Here is an 18,813-nt window from a genome sequence, read left to right on the forward strand (position 1 = left end):
ATACCTCCCTTACTAAAGGTACAGCAACACAATGCTCAACTCAGAATGAACCTAGAGAATCCTCAAAGTTGAAAGAATCATACTTTTGAAGCAATATTTTTTACAGAAGGCCACTTGTTTACATGCAGGTGCCAAAGTGTTTCAGAACATCAAGTATTCTTGATTATGATAATGCTACGAGACCAATCAAAGAATAATACTTCCTCAGTGATTCATTACTGTATTTATTCATTCCTTATTTTCATTTCTTTGATAGATGTTAATGAATGTCTTGATGACCCTTGTGATAGCCAGGTGAACACCCGATGTGAGAACCTACCTGGATCATACCAGTGCGTCTGCAGGACAGGTTACTATGTCGTCAACTCTCAATGCTTGCGTAAGTATATGCATAGATATCATTCAAAAAGTTTTTGATTAGTATTTATTTCCTATTAGTATTTCTATTCCCCCACAAATCATGAATATAACACATCCTGAAATAGGAATGATTAAATTTGGTCATATGACCAAATAAGTTTTATTTTCTATCTATGAGAGCTTTATATACATGTACTGTACTGCATTCATTTGAACTGTACTCATGCATGTATCTGATTCTTAGACAGGACAATTGTGATAACCAACATAGTGAAAGAGGATTGTAATTGTTAAACATTCGTGCTAGATACAAGAGCCTATTACAAATTATGATGGAATATGATGCAAATGTACATTGACTGCCTTTTAGTAAATTGTGTTTAAAACGATGTCATACTTTACTGCTCGTTTAAGTGTGGTAATTCATTTCTTCCATTTTACCCCCAATCCATCCATCCATGTTCCACCTATCTGTTCACCAATCTGCTCACCAATCTATTTATCCGCTTCATCAATTAATTTAGTCCTTTCTTCATCCATCTTCTATCTTTGGTTTATCCATCCATCAATCCATCTAACTATTCATCTGTCAAAACAAACCACCGATCGGTTCACCTCATAGACAACTAATGGAATCCTTTTGATGAGAACTTTCCCTATTATATATTATGTATATTTTGATCACAGCTGCCATGTCAATGCTTCTCTCTGCGACCTTCACTGATATTGCTGGATTGGAGGTGCTCGGACAGTACTTTGTTTACAATGATTTTGCTTTGTACATACCCCAGCTTGAAATAGATGTGAGTATAATTATATGTTTTTAAGTCTGATCATTAACAAAGATGTAATATTATACAGATATTGACTGGCAGGGGAGGGGGGGGGGTGATATTATATATAGATATTAGATAGCTTAGACAGATATCGAGATGTGATTGTTTCAGAGCTCGTCACATGATATCGATTGCGAGGATCTATTTTCTTTTCTCCCTTGAATTTTTTTTTCTCCCTCAAAATGTTTTTTTTTTGAGAAATTTGTTTTTCTCTAATTTTATTTTCTCGAAAAGTTTTTTTGATAATTTTTTTCTCTCAATTCTCCCCCCCCATCTTTTTTTTCTCCCTAATTCCCCTCCCCCCCCCCCATTTTTTTCGTCAATTTTTTTTCATCTCACTTTTCTGACTAAAATGTCTTGTTTCAAAAAAGGAAGGAAGATAAAAATATAGTGAAATGTCTACAATTTTCTTGGATATAGTCATTTGGAATCCACAAGGTGAATAGCACACTGATTTTGTGTTTTGATTATCCTTCTTGTAAGACAAATGTTAATACTCTCCATTCATGTAAATTGTATATCTCCTGGGAGGCGTTTCACAAAACTTTACATCAGTGACAAATGACAGTTTTTGTTATGAGCTACTGAAATCCTTGCTTCTGATTGGTTATCAACAGATTTGTCACTGATTTTTGTCATTTGTCATTGAAACAAGGCTTTGTGAAACGGGTCCCTGATGAGAGCCAGAAGGGTATTAACTTACATCCTTTACCTCAGAGTACTAGTAGATGTTCTTCCTGCCCTCAACAGATGTTTCCTGTCCTGTAATACAATGTTTGTTTCTGTAATGATCCTGACTGTCACTAATTTCCTCTGAAAATACTTTGTCCTCTAGGTGGACACCCTCCTCCAAAGCGCCGGTCTGACCAACTACACGGCTGTCTCCGTCTCCACCTCTCGTCTCCAGACATTGGGAGTTGAGGTCGAGTTCATCCTGGACTTCCTTGCGACATCTACGACCACGAAAGATGAGATTCTAGTGGCTTTCCTGGCAGGGCTTCAAGGGAGAGATGATATTATCCTGCCAGATAATGTCATTATCAGGAGTACTGCGTTTGTTGGACAGCCAGGTTAGTCCATAACAGAATTTGTTATTTGGTACCGGATTTTTTTTCAGGCTGCAAAGGCCATTTTTGCAAACAATAGACTTTTGGAGTAATCAGGATTTTGATGTTGAGCAACATTACCGTAGTAAATTAATCTATGAAACTTTAACAATACATCCAGGGGGGTGTTTCACAAAGATCCCAAGTTGAACTTATCTCTAAGTTGGACTTAACATTTATGGAAAGCCATTAGCATCTTTAAAAATATTTTGTAAAAGTTATTTTAAAAGGCATGAAAAGTTGATTTTGTTCATTCATATTTTCCATTATCTAGGAGATTTCATGTTCTTGATGTGGAATTTATAAAAAGTCTAAAATACTTGAATTTTCGCTTTTGAATATATTTTATTTTAAGGCTACAAATGGCTCTCCATAATTTTTAAGTCCAACTTAGAGTTAAGTTCAACTTAGGATCTTTGTGAAACACCCCCCAGATATTATATGAAAACTCTATTTTTTCCTCCTTGGAAATCATGATGGTAACTTTTGGTCAATTTATAGAGATAAGCATTATTAGGTCAATAAATTGACAGTACTTTTGAACATTACCATTGAACTTTGAAATGGAAATTATTTCAATGAAGTTATATCATTTTTTTTACACAGATACAAATCTTAGTTGGTGTATTTCACATACTCTCTTTTCTTAAGTTAATTCATTTAAATACTGCACATGTATGTGTAGGCAAATTGAGGCTTGGTTGAATAAGAAGAATGAAATTTATGGGGAAATATGATTCATCTTAAAAATTGTACAATGCTACATGGTCTGTTGTCCCCATTATCCATTAATAAATTACAAGAGTGAAATATTGATGAATTTGTACAAAGTTGAAGGCTTTTCTAAGTGATGGATTTTCACAGATATTTTGTGACTTCTGAAAATGATGGATTCTGACAGATTTGGTGACTTCAGAAAGTTATGGATTCTAAAAGATTTGATGAAACCTGATAAATTTGAAGACTTTTTTTCTTTCTTCTTTTCTTGAATACAGTGATTAATCCATGTGTGGAGGAGACAGACAACTGCACAACAAACTCAGACTGTATCTTCCTTGGTACCTCTGGAAACTATACTTGTCAATGTCAAGATGGATTCATGGGAGATGGATTCACAACCTGTACAGGTACTGGATGAACAATTGATTTTTAATACACCAGGGGCAAACTACTCACGAGTTATGATTGATTCAAATCAATCGCAACAGTGCCATAGTTTACTTAAGATATGGGAGATTGTAAACTTGCAATTGATTGAGGACTAGAGATCCAAACAGATCAATGGCAAGTCTCTATGAGTCAGAGCCCTGGTATACTATATGGCAGTACATTGTGGAGCATGTACATGAGATGTTAACTTTTAAAATGACACCAAGTTTAAGAATATATATCTCGAATTTCATTGCTAGAGACAGATTTTTAATCAATTTTTATTTTATTTTAATGAAAAGAGTTTCAATGAAAACATTGTTCCTTCATATCAGTGTTCACATTTTATCAATATTCTTGAAGGAGAAATTCAAGTTTTAGCTTTTTAAGTAGCTAAGACCTTCATTTGCAAAGAAAGAATTACTCAGTTTTGGGCAAAACTTGTTTATATTCATATGAAAGATGATGGATGGCATACTCTGAGGAAAAGTAAAAATAAGATAAATAAAAACCTGACTTTGGGTATTACAGTAATCACTTGGCAGTCAAGGTCTTCTTTAATAATCCAATCATTTTTTAGGCAAAAAGATGTCATATATTTGAAAGATGTTCATGCGTGGGTATATAGTCGTCCAAGAAGTAGACAACTTGCCGATCACTACATAACACTGAGATAATGGGTATAACACTCCTGTGCGTACGTCCGTGTGCCGCCTTCTATATGCCCACACTTGAGTAACTGTAATATGACTATTAAAATAATTTGAAGTTACAGTACTTTCTTCCCCGATGTTTGGTAATCCAATAAACTTTCCTGCTTCAATTTTCCTTATGTTATTTTTCTGCTTTTCTGATCATATCCACATCTGTTTGAGATGTATCGTATTTATCAACATTACTTTCTTCTACACAGACATCAATGAATGCCTGAATGACACGTCATGCACAAATGAAGGAGAGAGGTGTGTTAACACTGCCGGAAGCTATTCTTGTGACTGCATGATAGATAGAGGTTACATTGCTAATGATGGAGTATGCACATGTAAGTCTCTAGTAGTTTGTAGGCTGATCCTGTCTGTAGTCCCAGGTAGTCAAAATACAGTCTGTGTGAAACAGGTGCATTATAATTTTGCTCACAAAACTACCACCCCTGTAAAATTTCCAAATAGTCTATCAGAAGATGTAATGAGCAATAAGCTGCTACGATTTGTTGAGTGCATATTTTGTCTAAAATTCAGTTCCATGGTAACTGAAGCACACCTTAAAGAAGTTTAGACTAAAAGTTAACAGCCCAAATTAGAAACTGACTGGTTGGCAAAGGGAAAATAAGATATGGAGATTGATGATCTCAGTGAAGACAAGTAAACAATGATTTATAGAAGTTGGGTGGGACAAAGGAGGCGTGATAGCTCAGTGGTAGATACATGTAGCAGTGGTTGCATAACTTGGATGTCCCCTTGTTCGAAACCAAGTCGATGTGCTAGTGCCCTTTGGTAAGGCATTAATCCTCATTACTCAGTCCCTCGGAGAGGACTTAACGCCGTTGGTCCCCTGGTTGCTTACTGACAAGCACACCCATGCTTTCTTAGCAGTCTGGTAAAACAAACACACCAAATGACATTGCACCAAATGACCATTTACCTTTGCAGAATTACTTATCTAAGGTAGATATTAAGTCTATCAACCTCTTTTATTCCCAACACAGTATATGAAGTATACCGTGGCCAGCTCACTGTCAATTTTATCAGCGGTCTCCCAGCTATTTTCACTTCAGACCTCACTGACTCCTCTAGCCAGGCTTACTCGAGTCTAGCTTTCTTAGTCAGCAATGCGGTAAGTTTATGTACAGAATATGTACAGTGTATCATTTGATGATTTCTGCAATGTATCTTTCGAGTTAGTCAGCTCATTAATATACATTTTTGTGGTTTTGTTTTCCAATTGTTTTTGTACAAATAAATCTTGCAGGAAAGTATGTTTAACCTGTTACTTACTTGAACCAGGAGACTCCTGTATTAAGCCTGTGGCAATGAGGAAATTCAGTAGTGGATTAATATTCAGATTGCTCTTTGTATGCATGTAAATAATCTTGCATGATAGTGTCAGAAGTACTCTCTTTTTTTCTCTCATTTTTATGACGGCTCTTTTTGGATATTCGATAGTAAAAAATAATTAGATTACTTTGTGGCAATTTGTTTATGTTTATACCTCACTGTTAGTTTACCAATGCTGTTTAAGAACTAAATCACCCATTGCTGGCATGTATCTTAAATTTTGGCTTGCCGTATAGAGGTTTGTGGATAAATAGATGTTCATGTGCATGGTATAGAAAAAAAAGAGAGATAAAAGAATGTGTTTTTATGTAACCATTTCAGATACGATATCTCTTCCTACTGGAGCCAAACCTGCAAGACTTCTTCCAGTCTTGCACGGTGTCTGGTTTCACCAACGGCAGTGTGGTGGCGACATACTATGTTTCCTTCACCCAGTCGGTCAATATTTCAAGCAGCTCCCTCACAGCTCTCCTTGTGAACACCCTTGAGACTGGTGTCATTCTTACTACAGGCATTGCCTCTCAAGGGAATATCAATGTAGATATTAACTCTGTGGAATTCACCAGTAAGTAGACATTTCACTGTTAAATTCTTCCGAGTATTGTACTACCGGTACTGCATTTACAGTGTACATGTAAATAGTTGGTATTTAATTCAATACTTCAGGCAGAAATATTTGAATTTTACTCAGTTAGGAAACATTAGAATTCAATTGCATTGTTTGGCTTTCATACATACCTGTATTTAACCTAAAGTTAAAATCAGACAAAGCCAATTGTTTTGAAAACCTGGAAGTGCATCCGTTATTCTTGTCAAAGAAATACTGTAATTTGATGATATTGTTTGACTTTTTCAGAAATTACCCAAGAGTGCACAAACACTTTCTGTTTCAATGGAGGAACATGTTCTTTGCAGAATGGATTGAAAGTCTGCCAGTGAGTATAAGCTCATTTTTATTCTTTTCATATAAAGTTACATGTGTTTACCCATCTCCCTACTTGTATTCAGATTTTAAAGTGCACAGTGGACTTAAAGGTATAATACAAAGTTTTGGTATGGGGTCATGAATTTGGTTCAAATGTTCAGTGATCGTTGTCGCGGTTGAGTCTAAAGTTATGAAATTGTAAATAATAATCTCGTTATGTTGTATAGCTCCCTCTCAAGGTCAAGATATTAATAAAGCTATAAAACAATGTTTCTTGACTAAAATCGACCGATTAGCTATTCCCGTTTGGATTTTCATGGTCGCAGCTACCATTGTATGGCCATAGGCGCTATACACCAGTTTACAGTTGTATCAGTGCGCATGCGCAGACAGTTGACCTCGGGTCATTGGCCCTGAATTCAGGGCCAATAACCTCTGACCTCTGGTATTTATGCGTAAATTAAGATTGCGCCCATGCAAATAATGATGTGCGCGCACAACGCAGCGCGTAGGCAGTGATATCATCAAAATTTGCATGGGCGCAATCTTAATTTACGCATAAATACATGACCTCTAGGTCATTGGCTTTGTTTAAAATGGCGCACACAACTGTAAACTGGTGTATTTGAAAATTGTTTTAGGGGCTGAATTTTCTAGTGCTTAGAATCACTATCCAGCTAATTTTCAAAATTTCCCAAAACTTTGTATTACCTTTAAACCAAGTACATAGATCCCACAGACTTATTGTCCTTGTGCTTATGAACCAAAGACTAATGAGCTACACATAGTTTAGCAGCTTCTCTGATGTCCAGATAGTTCAGAAAAAAACTTCACCAGAATCATATTATCAACTAAGGGTCAGTAGGGCACTGATTCCCAATTGATACATGTTTGTTGACATACATGCTCAACTGTAGAGTTAATGCTAGGATGCCTTTCTGGCTCTGAGCAGATGATGCAGGTGATATACTGATTAAAGGCTCATTGAATATTGTTTGCTGAGAGCTATAAGGGCACTTCATGATCCTATACTACATTCAGCTACTGCCTACTTGCATCTAAACAACAATTATAGATATGTGTTTCATGCACAAGTGATACTACAGGTCACACAATCATGACTAAAACCTTGTATAATGCTTTGTTCATGAAGGTGCCCTAGTGGTTATGAGGGAGATACTTGTGAGAGGGCTCCTAGCACTCGGCCTCCTACTATAGCTACTACTCTGGAGGGGAGTACCATGGCAACGGAAAACATCACTGAGATGACCAACACCACAACATCATCCCAGACAAGTAAGTTATGAGGGGAGCGCATAATCATTGAGCTTGTGGGGGGATTAGAGGAATTAAGAATGACACACTACTGGATTTATTCAAAGGAGACACGATGGCTCAATGGTAGAGCAGTGGTCTTGTAACTGGGAGGTCCTGAGTTCAAAGCCCAGTTGATGCGTTAGTGCCCTTTGGTTAGGCATTAATCTTTATTACCAAGTCCCTCAAAGAGAACTTAAAGCTGTTAACCTCCTGGACATTTACTTACAAGCATACACATGCTTTGTTTTTGGTCAGGTGAAACAAACCAACTTACCAACCAACCAACCAATCAATCTTGATAGGAACCGTTTATGCATTTTTTGTCTTTATTTTTGCCGTTTAACTTCAGACTCCGCGAGCTCTCTCGCCTTCTTCAGCGTAGGGTCTGCTAACTGCGCTTTCCTAATATCATCAGGAGAAACTTCTGGGATAGGAGACATTACCTTCAGTGGAGTCTGTTTCCGTTTACTAACCTTAACCTGGGATCTCGTCTCAACTGCCATCCCTACCTCAGATAAATTCTTACCTTGATCATCATGGCCTGAAGTAGACGACCCCCAGTTCAGATTCGGAGCATTGGGTGGGAGAACATTTTGGATGTTCCCTAGAATCACATCAAACACTGGTGATTTCATACACAAAGCTACAACACAGCCTACATAAAAAGGACTGTCAACATGTACCTTAGCAGTAGGATACCAACGCACACTGCCATCGATGAGAATACACTGCCTGTGTTTTCCTGTCATCTGATCCTTGGCGGCTAGGCTCCTACGAATCACTACACAAGAACAACCTGTGTCTCTAAGAACTGAAACTGTTTGAGAATTAACAATTCCATCCTTAACTGGCATGAGTGCACGCAACTTACCTGTACAAGCCGCACACATTTCCAGTACTTTCTTCCTCCTCTGTTTCCTTGACGGTCTAGTCCGCTCCATCCCGGCGGCAGACATCGTGACAAACATCCCAACACTCTCGACCTGTGTTGTATCTTTGTCAACCCCTGAATCTTGGGAAGAAGAACATGTTGGACATTCAAAAGATAAGAGTCTGTTCACCTCATCAACTTTTTCATGATTTGTTTGAGACTTGTCCTTACCTGATGACTTCTTAGGATTATGGGATTTTAATCCCATAGCTACAAAACTTCCAACCTTTTGAGGTTTTGACTTAGAAGTTACTGTACAATTTCTTGCAAGATGACCCATTTGGTCACACAAATAACACGGCCCAATCGCCTTCCGATTGGTGGGCTTCTCACTGTGAAAGGGCTTTTCTCTGTGAAAAGCTTCACTCTTTTTCTCTGACCTGTTGGATGTCATTACTTTGTTGTCCTGTCTTGGACCCTTGAAATGACCACCATGTGCTGAGATATAAATCTGAGCAGCGTCAGTCATCTCCCTAGTAGTCTTGAGCGTACGCTCTCTCAAATAGATAGCAAGCCCTGGACTCATCTGTTCAAGAAACTGCTGTCTAATAATCAAATCTTTCAACCCTTGATAAGATTTGTCTGTCTCCGTAAGATCCAACCATCTTTCGAAGTAGTGTTCTAACCTAGCAACAAATTGACCAGCATACTCTCCCGTCTCTGGCGTTGCTTTGTAGAACTTCTTCCGGAAGTCATCTGCTGACATCTGGTATCTGCGAAGGAGGGCGTCCTTAAGCTTGGAGTAATTCTCAGCTTCATCTGGTGCCAACCTACTGTAGACTTCCAACGCCTTTCCCTGTAGAAGTGCACCTAAATTAATGGCCCAACAATCTGTTTGCCATCTCTGACTACTAGCGTATCTCTCGAAACGCTCTAAATACGCATCCATGTTGTCTCTACTTTCATCAAAGTGAGGTAACTTTGGGATTCTTGTCAAACTATGGTGTTCGCGACTGGTATCTCCTGACTGAGATTCATTTCCCCTTTTGGCCTGTTCTAAGGATATCTGTTTATCTAAAATATTCCCCTCTAGTTGCTTCAAAGCAAATTCTTGTTTCTTATCTTCCCTTACAGCTGCTCTTTCATCACGTGCCTGTTGTTCTCTTTCTTTAATGAACTCCAACAAGGTCTCACCAACTAAACCTAGTTCCTTACCTAAGTTAATCAACTTTTCATCAATGACCTCCATACTGATAACCCAACCTAACAATAAAGCGGGACTATGGTATTGATAGGTGGTGAACCTATCTGGGTAACTAACCCCTTCCCAAATTCGCTCTAAATGCGCAAATTGCTAAATTGTCACTTACCAGAGAGAATCAAGAACACGTTCTGCCGATTTGAATACTTGCCACCGACTCCTGTTCTGTATTACAGAATCGCAAAATATTCCTAGTTCATATAAAGATAACAATGAGACACAAAAGTGAAAAGGTCAATAATGTACATGAGATAGTTAACGCTCTAAAATGTATGCGGTTTCCTTTTACATGTTTTATAATATACAATCAGTTCAAAACACTAAAAGAAAACCTAATATTCCTGCGAGAGGTCCCGGGTTCGACTCCCGGAAGAGCCCCCAAAATGTCACAACTGGGTAAACTCAGGTGACTTTAATTCGTGATCTAGTTAACTCTCTTATCGTCTCACAGGGAAATTTACACAATAAACAACGAATTCAAATTCTGTTAAAGTGTATCAAAGGATATCATCTTCTTCTTATCTTTATTACATTACTTCTTATCACAATAGAAATGCATATAAAGATATAAAATATATATTGAACCCAACCCTGAGGTTGTATTCTAAGCTGTCACAAAATCACACCTTTGTACAGAGTATCGTCACTGAAAATGGTCGTAAGTTTATCGTACGTCTGGAAATATAAATAAAATAACCCACTTTAGTGATGCAATCACTCAAGATGTGATAATAAAATATTGTTCATGGGAACAAAGAAACCATAGTTGTTACTGTTGCTGGAACTTGTCCCGTGTAACGAAGGGGTTGCTCCATCTGTAATGGCACCTTCATCTCTCCTTAGTCGTTACAGGTAGAGATCCACCCATTGTGGCATGAACTTGGATACCGGACTTGCTCTGTACGTCCTAGCCGGAACACCATCTAAAATTAACATTAACCCAGGCTATTAATAGTCTACGGAATAATACTAAATTATTCATCATCTACTTAATATCTTTTAACAAGACTATAACCATCATCAGGCAATACAATAACATGCATTACAGAAAAGGCTTCTATCATAATGATTTACATTGCATTACAAATATCCTTTCAACATCCAAAAGAGCCTGAATTACTGAGTGCAAATCCTGCGAACATGTACTTTCAGTTATTATTCAGAAATGAACAATATAATGTATAAAGAGTTACATTATTACTTTAGAGAAATGATTTGCAGTCTTCATTATTCATCCCTAATGCAAAGGTTCACTTGTGACCTTGACTGTCTCAATGACAAATGAACACACCCAATGTATCATTATAAAAAGGAATACAAATATGGATTAAACTTGGATTAAACTTACAGTTTGACTGGTTGACTGAAATGCAGAAAATCGGGGCAGGCCTCAATGTCGGTTCTGGTGATCGTGACTCTCTATGGAAATTGGACTTGCAGCGCAAAATGCTATGAAACAACTTTCATTTACCTCCAACCCATAGGTCCTATGAAACAACTTTCATCCACCTCCAACCCATAGGTCCTGCCTGTATGACTTGTGTGCAGATAGTGACACTACACTGCAACGTAAGGCAACCCACCCACTATAGCTATGCATCACCTGTTTGAGCTACAATGTATGTAGAGTGCAGTGGAGCCTAACTACGCAATGCATTCAACCCAATGCTGTAATCTACATAACAATTAAGCGGGTAGCATTGAGGGGAAAGGTTGAATCCTAACACCTACCTGCATATACTTTGCATATGTTCCTTTATTTCTTGACCAGACATGCATTTTGTAGAAAAATTGTACATATCACACTAAATTTTATATTTTCTTATTACCTTTTATCATTGAAACCTAGGTGTCATTGAGTCTCATGATGTAAATGCCATTAGCGTACAGTATGTTGATGAGATACTGAATTATTTAGTTCATAGCAATATTTCTTTTTTAGAATGCAATTGCATAATCTTCTGTAAGGGATTCTCGTAAGTGTATGGTTGTGCCTAAACATTGTGAGGTACATATTATTTATTTAATTGTATGTCATTTTGTTTTACTCCTTTCTTTTTGAATCAGATATCAATGAATGCCAAGATGAAAGTAACACATGTGATACAGCATCTCAGATATGCATTAATACAGTGGGAGGTTTCATGTGTCAATGCATGACCGGATTCGTACAAAATGGATCAATTTGTCAAGGTAACATACATGTGTTTTATTTCTATTATTTATTGCAAGAGTATTTTGTTGTGCAGTTTCCTCAATACAATAATAGAAGATTTTTCTTTTTAGGATAGTTTCAAACTATTTTGCTCAATCTCTGCACATATCCTTCTTTCAAAAAATTTGAGTTTGTTTGTCTTTTTTCTATTTTTATATACTCCTTGTTTTCCTAATAAATAAAGAAATTCACAATCCAGTGAAACGCTTTTTTATTACACTGTGCTTGAGCATTCAAGATGTTTTTAGAAATGTTTATAGGTGTTTTACTTGACTAACCAATTAAGAAGAAATTTTCCTCATTATTCTTTAATAATTATGGGAGAACTTAATAACTTCTACATGTTTTTGTTTCCTTTTAGACATCGATGAGTGTGCTGACAGCAGTTTATGTGGAACAAATGCAATGTGTATCAATTCTTTTGGCAGCTACATGTGTAGTTGTGTGAGTGGTTATGATGGAGATGGGATCACCTGTCTTGGTGAGTTTGATATGGAATTCAAGTCATTTACTTTCTCATTATGATATGATAATAATCTATGAAGAACAAAACTAACATGAACAGGATTCCTTGGGTCCTTGGAAATTCTTGGAAATTCTTGATTTTTCAAAGTTGTCCTGGAAAAACCCAAATGTGATTTTATGGCTGGAAACCTGTTTTATAAAGTAGCTGTTATTATTGAGGTAGCAGTCAAAATCAATAGTAGACACTTATAACAATAAACTATTATTTAGTATGGCTTTGATTTTATGTTTCCACCCCTCTAACAAACACCAGTGGTGATTTGATAAAGAAATCATATTTCTCAAATGTACACATTTTAATGGATGATTGCTTTATTACTTCAGTCATAAAAAGGTGATCCATTTGTATCTAGAGAAAATAAAGATAATAATAATAACATTCCTTTCTTGTATAGAACATATCACATTATCACGTCCCTATGCACTTCCAAAGTGCTCTGGAAATTATTACCCTAGCTTTAGCTCCGTCACCTGTTATCAGCGCACAGTGCATGTCAAGGAATATTTCTACTCGGTACCTATTTACCACACCTGGTCTGAGTGTGGCAAATGTAGATTAATGTCTTGCCAAAGGACATTAGTGCCGCGGCGGGACTCGAACCACAGACCTTGTGATCCGCAGTCCGGTGACATATGCACTCGACCACAACATTTTCATTTCAGTACTTATATTGCTTATTCAAGATTAGTTTTTCAATTGATCCCCACTTTCTTATTACATTCTAGCTTACCCATTGATAGATTAATACTTTTGTCATGTTTGCATAATGAATCTTGCAACAAATTGTAATGTTGTTTTGCCCTTTTCATTCTGTTCTATTCGAGATCTCTACACTTCAGATGGTGCTGGCTCATCATTAAGCAGTGTAACTACAGCTGTTCCTCTAGAAACTTCTACATTTTCTATGGCAAGTCAGGTCTTGACTACAGATAAGTCAGTGACCTCACAAATTCAAACCACCAATAACTTACCATTTGTAACATCAACCCCTGGGGAATATACCTCACAGATGAGTACTTCCACAGAGCTCTCAACTGGGACTGTTATTCTTTCGTCTACCACGATTGATGTAACTTCTGAGAATTCTGTAACTGACCCTGAATCAACTGTCCAATTTACTGAGGATACTACCACAAGTGTTCAAGGTTCAACCACAACAGTTGGTACAGGAGGTATCTCAGCAACTGCAACAACCACTCAGTCTTCTATGGAAATGAGTACTGGTGCAGATACGACAGAGATATCGACTTCTGATGTAACATCACAATCTCCTACTACTTCAGGATTCACAACCTCAGGTTTGAGAACTGGTGCAGAATCAACAAAGCCAGGGACAAGGACTACTGAGGAGGAATCAACTAAAGCAGGAACAACTGAAGGATTCACCTCAGATGTAACATCTACTGCTTTACCAACATCAGATATCACCACCAATGGTCTGACTACCGAGGAGGAGACAACTGAATCAGGAACAACTGAAGGATTCACTTCAGATGTTACATCTACTGGGCCGTCAACTTCAGATATCACCACCAATGTTCTGACTACTGAGGGGGAAACAACTGAATCACAAACAACTGAGAGATTCACCTCAGATGTTACATCTACTGCTTCCTTAACATCAGATATCACCACAGACATTCCCTCAACTGGGCCGTCAACATCATATATCACCACCAATGGTCTAACTACTGAGAAGCACACAACTGAATCGGGAACAACTGAAAGATTCACTTCAGATGTTACATCAACTGGGCCGTCAACATCAGATATCACCACCAATAGTCTAACTACTGAGGAGGAGACAACTAACTCGGGAACAACAGAAGAATTCACCTCAGATGTTACATCTACTGCTCTACCAACATCAGATATCACAACCAATGGTCTATCTAATGAGGAGGAGACATCTGAATCAGGAACAACAGAAGATTTCACCTCAGATTTTACATCAACTCTGTCGTCAACATCAGATATCACTACTAATCGTCTGACTACTGAGGAGGAGAGGACTGAGGGAATAACCTCAGATATGACATCTACCGCTCTACCAACATCAGATATCATTACCAATGGTATGACTACGAAGGGGAAACAACAATCTCGCAAACATAGCGATTTTGTACTCTTATATATAAGAGCAGAAATTTGTAAAGAAATCATGATCAGTACAGGTCAAAAGTTGATATCTACTTTAGATAGGAGTATTTGTTTCCCATTTATAGAAAAGTATGGCATGATTGACAAAATTGAAGTAATCAGTGGGGTTGTTTTTGAGTGTGTATATTGTTGACTTGAGGTTCAATTGGTTTGAGAGTAAGTTAGCATCTGCTAAAGATATCAATATCACATTCAGTAGAATAAAAACAAAAAAATATTGAACACTTTGAAGTAATTATGAATTGATAAAAATTATGATAATTATAATATTGATGTTAACAACAATACAAAGTATTCATAATCAGTGTTTATGGGCATTAGTATTGATTTACAGAGAATTAAGAATAAGTCAACATCTTCTCTAGATTAACAAAAAAATAATGTGGGATTCAATGCTTTTTATATATCCATGTTGTCTTTGATATATTTTAAGAATCTAGATGTTTTGTCATATTAAGTAGTATCAAGAAAATTTTCCATTTGAAATGAATATACTTTTTTCAGTTATCTAACTTTGCGTTTATACCAGATGAAAATGAGTGTGCATTGGTATCATTAGTTGCTTCCAGGAGGGTAACAACACCACCCCTGCTCCAAAACCTTGATGGTGGTTAAGGTTCTGAATTGTTTCAAGATGTTGTAATTTTAGCCCATAGCTTATGGAACTAGTTGTTTTGTGTAATAAGCTTATGGGACTGAGACAATTCAGTAGTTAACAGGTTAAGTCTCTTGCATTTAATTATCATCTTTTCTATGTGTTTATACCAGATGAGGATGAGTGTGCACTTGGTATCAGTGGTTGCCCCCAGGGGTGTAACAATACCACCCCAGCTCAGAACCCAGATGGTTTCAGTTGCTACTGCTATGAAGGCTTCATCGCTGACCTGCAAGGCAACTGTGTCCGTAAGTCAATTCAATTCAATTCAATTCACATTTATTTCATTCTCGATTAAAAATCATATTGATACAAGTACCAAAGAGTTCGCTAAACTTCTGGCCATATGTTGCACAAAGAATCACAATTGATTACTAGTCACATTACTTTGAACCAGTCAGGCATCATAATAATCTTGATTTATGTTAATGACACAAACTTAATTCTAACAGAATAGAAGAAGAAAATGGACTGGAACACAGAATATCCAGCAGACAAAATAAATAATAGCACTCCAACAATTTCGATAGAAAATGAATGATTGCCAACCAAGTAAGGATGTGCAGTTCATTTATCCTTATTTTTACAATATTTAATTCTAGAAAAATCTTGTTTTCAGGGGTGCTCCTTCTCATGACCCCTCTTCAAGCTCAGTCACCCGTCTTTCAGGCTAATTAGGTAATAATGTATAATAAGATTGGTCTCCCGTTTCATTTTCAGCGGAAACAAGCTGCATAAGTACTGTATGTAGCAATGCAGACTGTGTTAATCTCAATGGAATGGAGATGTGTGTTTGCTACAATGGCTACAAATTCAACAGCTCCGACATCACATCTTGTATAGGTAAGCACTATTCCGTTATTACTATTCGTTACTTTGTATTGCCTGTGTCTTGGATAGAGATAAGTGAACTTAATCACTCTGACCCTTGACCCTTGGGTCCCTCCCCCCAGTATAACTGATGGGGATGTACAGGTGAACCACTATACATGGGTCACTCTACTCTTGGCGAGGAGTGCAGTGGTTTCTGAACGTGCATCAGGATTAGTTTACTTTTTGACATCGTGTATGAGAGACATCAATCACATTGTTTTTCACTGTTTCCTAGTGTGCATCTACATGTATGAATCAGGGAGAGGGCTCATTTCACAGACAACACTAGCTCGGAGTCATCAATCCAAGCTGGGAGGTGTTTCACAAAGCCTTTTTTCAATGAAAAATGACAGAAGTCAGTGACAAATCTGCTGATAACCAATCAGAATCAAGCATTTCAGTAGCTTATAACAAAGCTGTCATTTATCACTGATGACAAGTTTTGTGAAATATCCCCCTGATTTCTAATCATGATCTGTGGATTGACATGAAGACACTTTACTAATTGAGCCAATTCCCTTTAAAATCTCAATTCAACTAAATTACCATTCTCCTTCCTTTCTAGATATTGATGAGTGCACTGATGTAGAATACAGCAACATGTGCAATCAGGACTGTTCCAATACCATCGGAGGGTACAACTGCTCTTGTTTTGAGGGGTATTCCCTTATGACTGATGGCCGCACATGCAATGGTAAGATTTGCAAATCATTGACCTTTGACCTTGTAAACTATGACAGGCATACATTCGTAAGAACTATGCGTAAAGAGATGCGTAATAAAGAATACAGTTTTTTGTATACCTTGTACATTCATGTCACGTACATCATTGAGGTTCTGTATCATACCCTTAATCCATTTCCATGAAGTACCGAAGCTGTGACATCATAAAAATCTATTCTTAGAATTTCTCAATTTTTTCATTTTCCGAAAGAGCATAATAAATAATGTCCAAATGTGGAAAACCAGTTAAAAAGGTTAAGTATTGGCTGAGATATCACCATCTGAATGAATAGATTTCCTATAGGAAACTGTGTTATATTGCTCTGGTTCATAAAGTTTTGAGCCAGAGCATATAACACTGAGCAGGAACAGGATGACTCCTGGGACCCGCTCCACAAAGCCTTTTTCCAATGACAAATGACTAAATTCAATGACAAATCTGCTGATAACCAATCAGATGAAAGGATTTCACTAGCTTATAACAAAACTGTCATTTTTTCACTGATGCCAAGTTTTGTGAAATGGGGCCCTGTACTAATGCCTATGGGAAGAAAAGAAATCAGGAATCAATGGGTTGATATAAGCTCTGAGTTAAAGATTTTGAAGATAAACAGAAGTGTGTACCTTTAAAGTTTGAGTCATATCAAACAGAATAGATTTCCTACCTGCATGCACGTTGATATTCCTTTATTTCTTGACTGCATTTTGTATAAAAATTCACACTAAATTTTACCTTTTCTTACTGATTTTTATCATTGAAAATTAGGTAAAAATAAGTCCCATGAAGTAAATGTTATTGTCGTATGTTTATGAAATACTGAATGATTAAGTTCACAAGCAATATTTCTTTTTAAGAATGCAATTGAAAAATCTTCTGTAAGGGATTCTCATAAGTGTATGGTTGTGCCTAAACATTGTGAGGTACACATTATTTATTTAATTATATTTTTTTGTTTAAATTCCTTTCTTTTTGAATCAGATATCAATGAATGCCAAGATGGAAGTAACACATGTGATACAGCATCTCAGATATGCATTAATACAGTGGGAGGTTTCATGTGTCAATGCATGACCGGATTCGTACAAAATGGATCAATTTGTCAAGGTAATGTACATGTAATTTTGTATTTTATTGTGCAGATCTTCTTTTTAAAGTATTTTTTAAATATTTTTCTCACTCTCTGCACAAATGCTTTTTTCATAATCTTTGAGTTTGTTTTTCATTCACTTTAATTTCTGACCTTTTTTTTCTATTTTGATATACTTTTTCTTAGACTCTTTACTAATAAATAAATGAATTCATGATCTGGTGAAATACTTTTTATTATATTGGGCTTGAGCATACAAGATGGTTTTAGGTGTTTTACTTGACTTACCAATTCAGAACAAATTCTCGTCATTATTCACTAATTATGGGAGAACTTTATTAATTTCTACATGTTTCTGTTCTCTTTCAGACATCGATGAGTGTGCTGACAACAGTATATGTGGAACCAATGCGATGTGTATCGATTCTTTTGGCAGCTACATGTGTAGTTGTGTGAGTGGTTATGATGGAGATGGGATTACCTGTCTTGGTGAGTTTGATATAGAATTCAAGTCATATACTTTCCCATTATGATATGATAATAATCTATGAAAAACAAAACTAACATGAACAGGATTCCTTGGGTCCTTGGAAATCCTTGAAAATTCTTGATTTTTCAAAGTTGTCCTGGAAAGACCCAAAATGTGATTTTCTGGCTGGAAACCTGTTCTATAAAATCAAGGCGTAATTCTTAT

At 36.8% G+C, this 18,813-nt stretch overlaps 1 protein-coding gene across 1 annotated transcript in view; it reads left to right on the forward strand.

Annotated features, from left to right (window-relative positions):
- The window catches only part of LOC100888627, a 201,883-nt gene that overhangs the window by 118,180 nt on the left and 64,890 nt on the right, over positions 1 to 18,813 (forward strand). The window contains exons 70-84 of the mRNA XM_030997330.1: positions 257 to 379; positions 1,048 to 1,163; positions 2,032 to 2,266; positions 3,298 to 3,429; positions 4,365 to 4,493; positions 5,157 to 5,284; positions 5,827 to 6,070; positions 6,362 to 6,440; positions 7,584 to 7,726; positions 13,445 to 14,695; positions 15,549 to 15,683; positions 16,156 to 16,278; positions 16,874 to 17,002; positions 18,011 to 18,136; positions 18,489 to 18,608. Of these exons, the coding sequence (XP_030853190.1) occupies positions 257 to 379; positions 1,048 to 1,163; positions 2,032 to 2,266; positions 3,298 to 3,429; positions 4,365 to 4,493; positions 5,157 to 5,284; positions 5,827 to 6,070; positions 6,362 to 6,440; positions 7,584 to 7,726; positions 13,445 to 14,695; positions 15,549 to 15,683; positions 16,156 to 16,278; positions 16,874 to 17,002; positions 18,011 to 18,136; positions 18,489 to 18,608 (3,213 nt within the window). The remainder of the gene's footprint in view (positions 1 to 256; positions 380 to 1,047; positions 1,164 to 2,031; positions 2,267 to 3,297; positions 3,430 to 4,364; positions 4,494 to 5,156; positions 5,285 to 5,826; positions 6,071 to 6,361; positions 6,441 to 7,583; positions 7,727 to 13,444; positions 14,696 to 15,548; positions 15,684 to 16,155; positions 16,279 to 16,873; positions 17,003 to 18,010; positions 18,137 to 18,488; positions 18,609 to 18,813) is intronic.

The sequence above is a fragment of the Strongylocentrotus purpuratus genome, unplaced genomic scaffold (assembly GCF_000002235.5).
Source record: "Strongylocentrotus purpuratus isolate Spur 01 unplaced genomic scaffold, Spur_5.0 spur5_scaffold_4, whole genome shotgun sequence".
In the NCBI taxonomy this organism is placed as follows: Eukaryota; Metazoa; Echinodermata; class Echinoidea; order Camarodonta; family Strongylocentrotidae; genus Strongylocentrotus; species Strongylocentrotus purpuratus.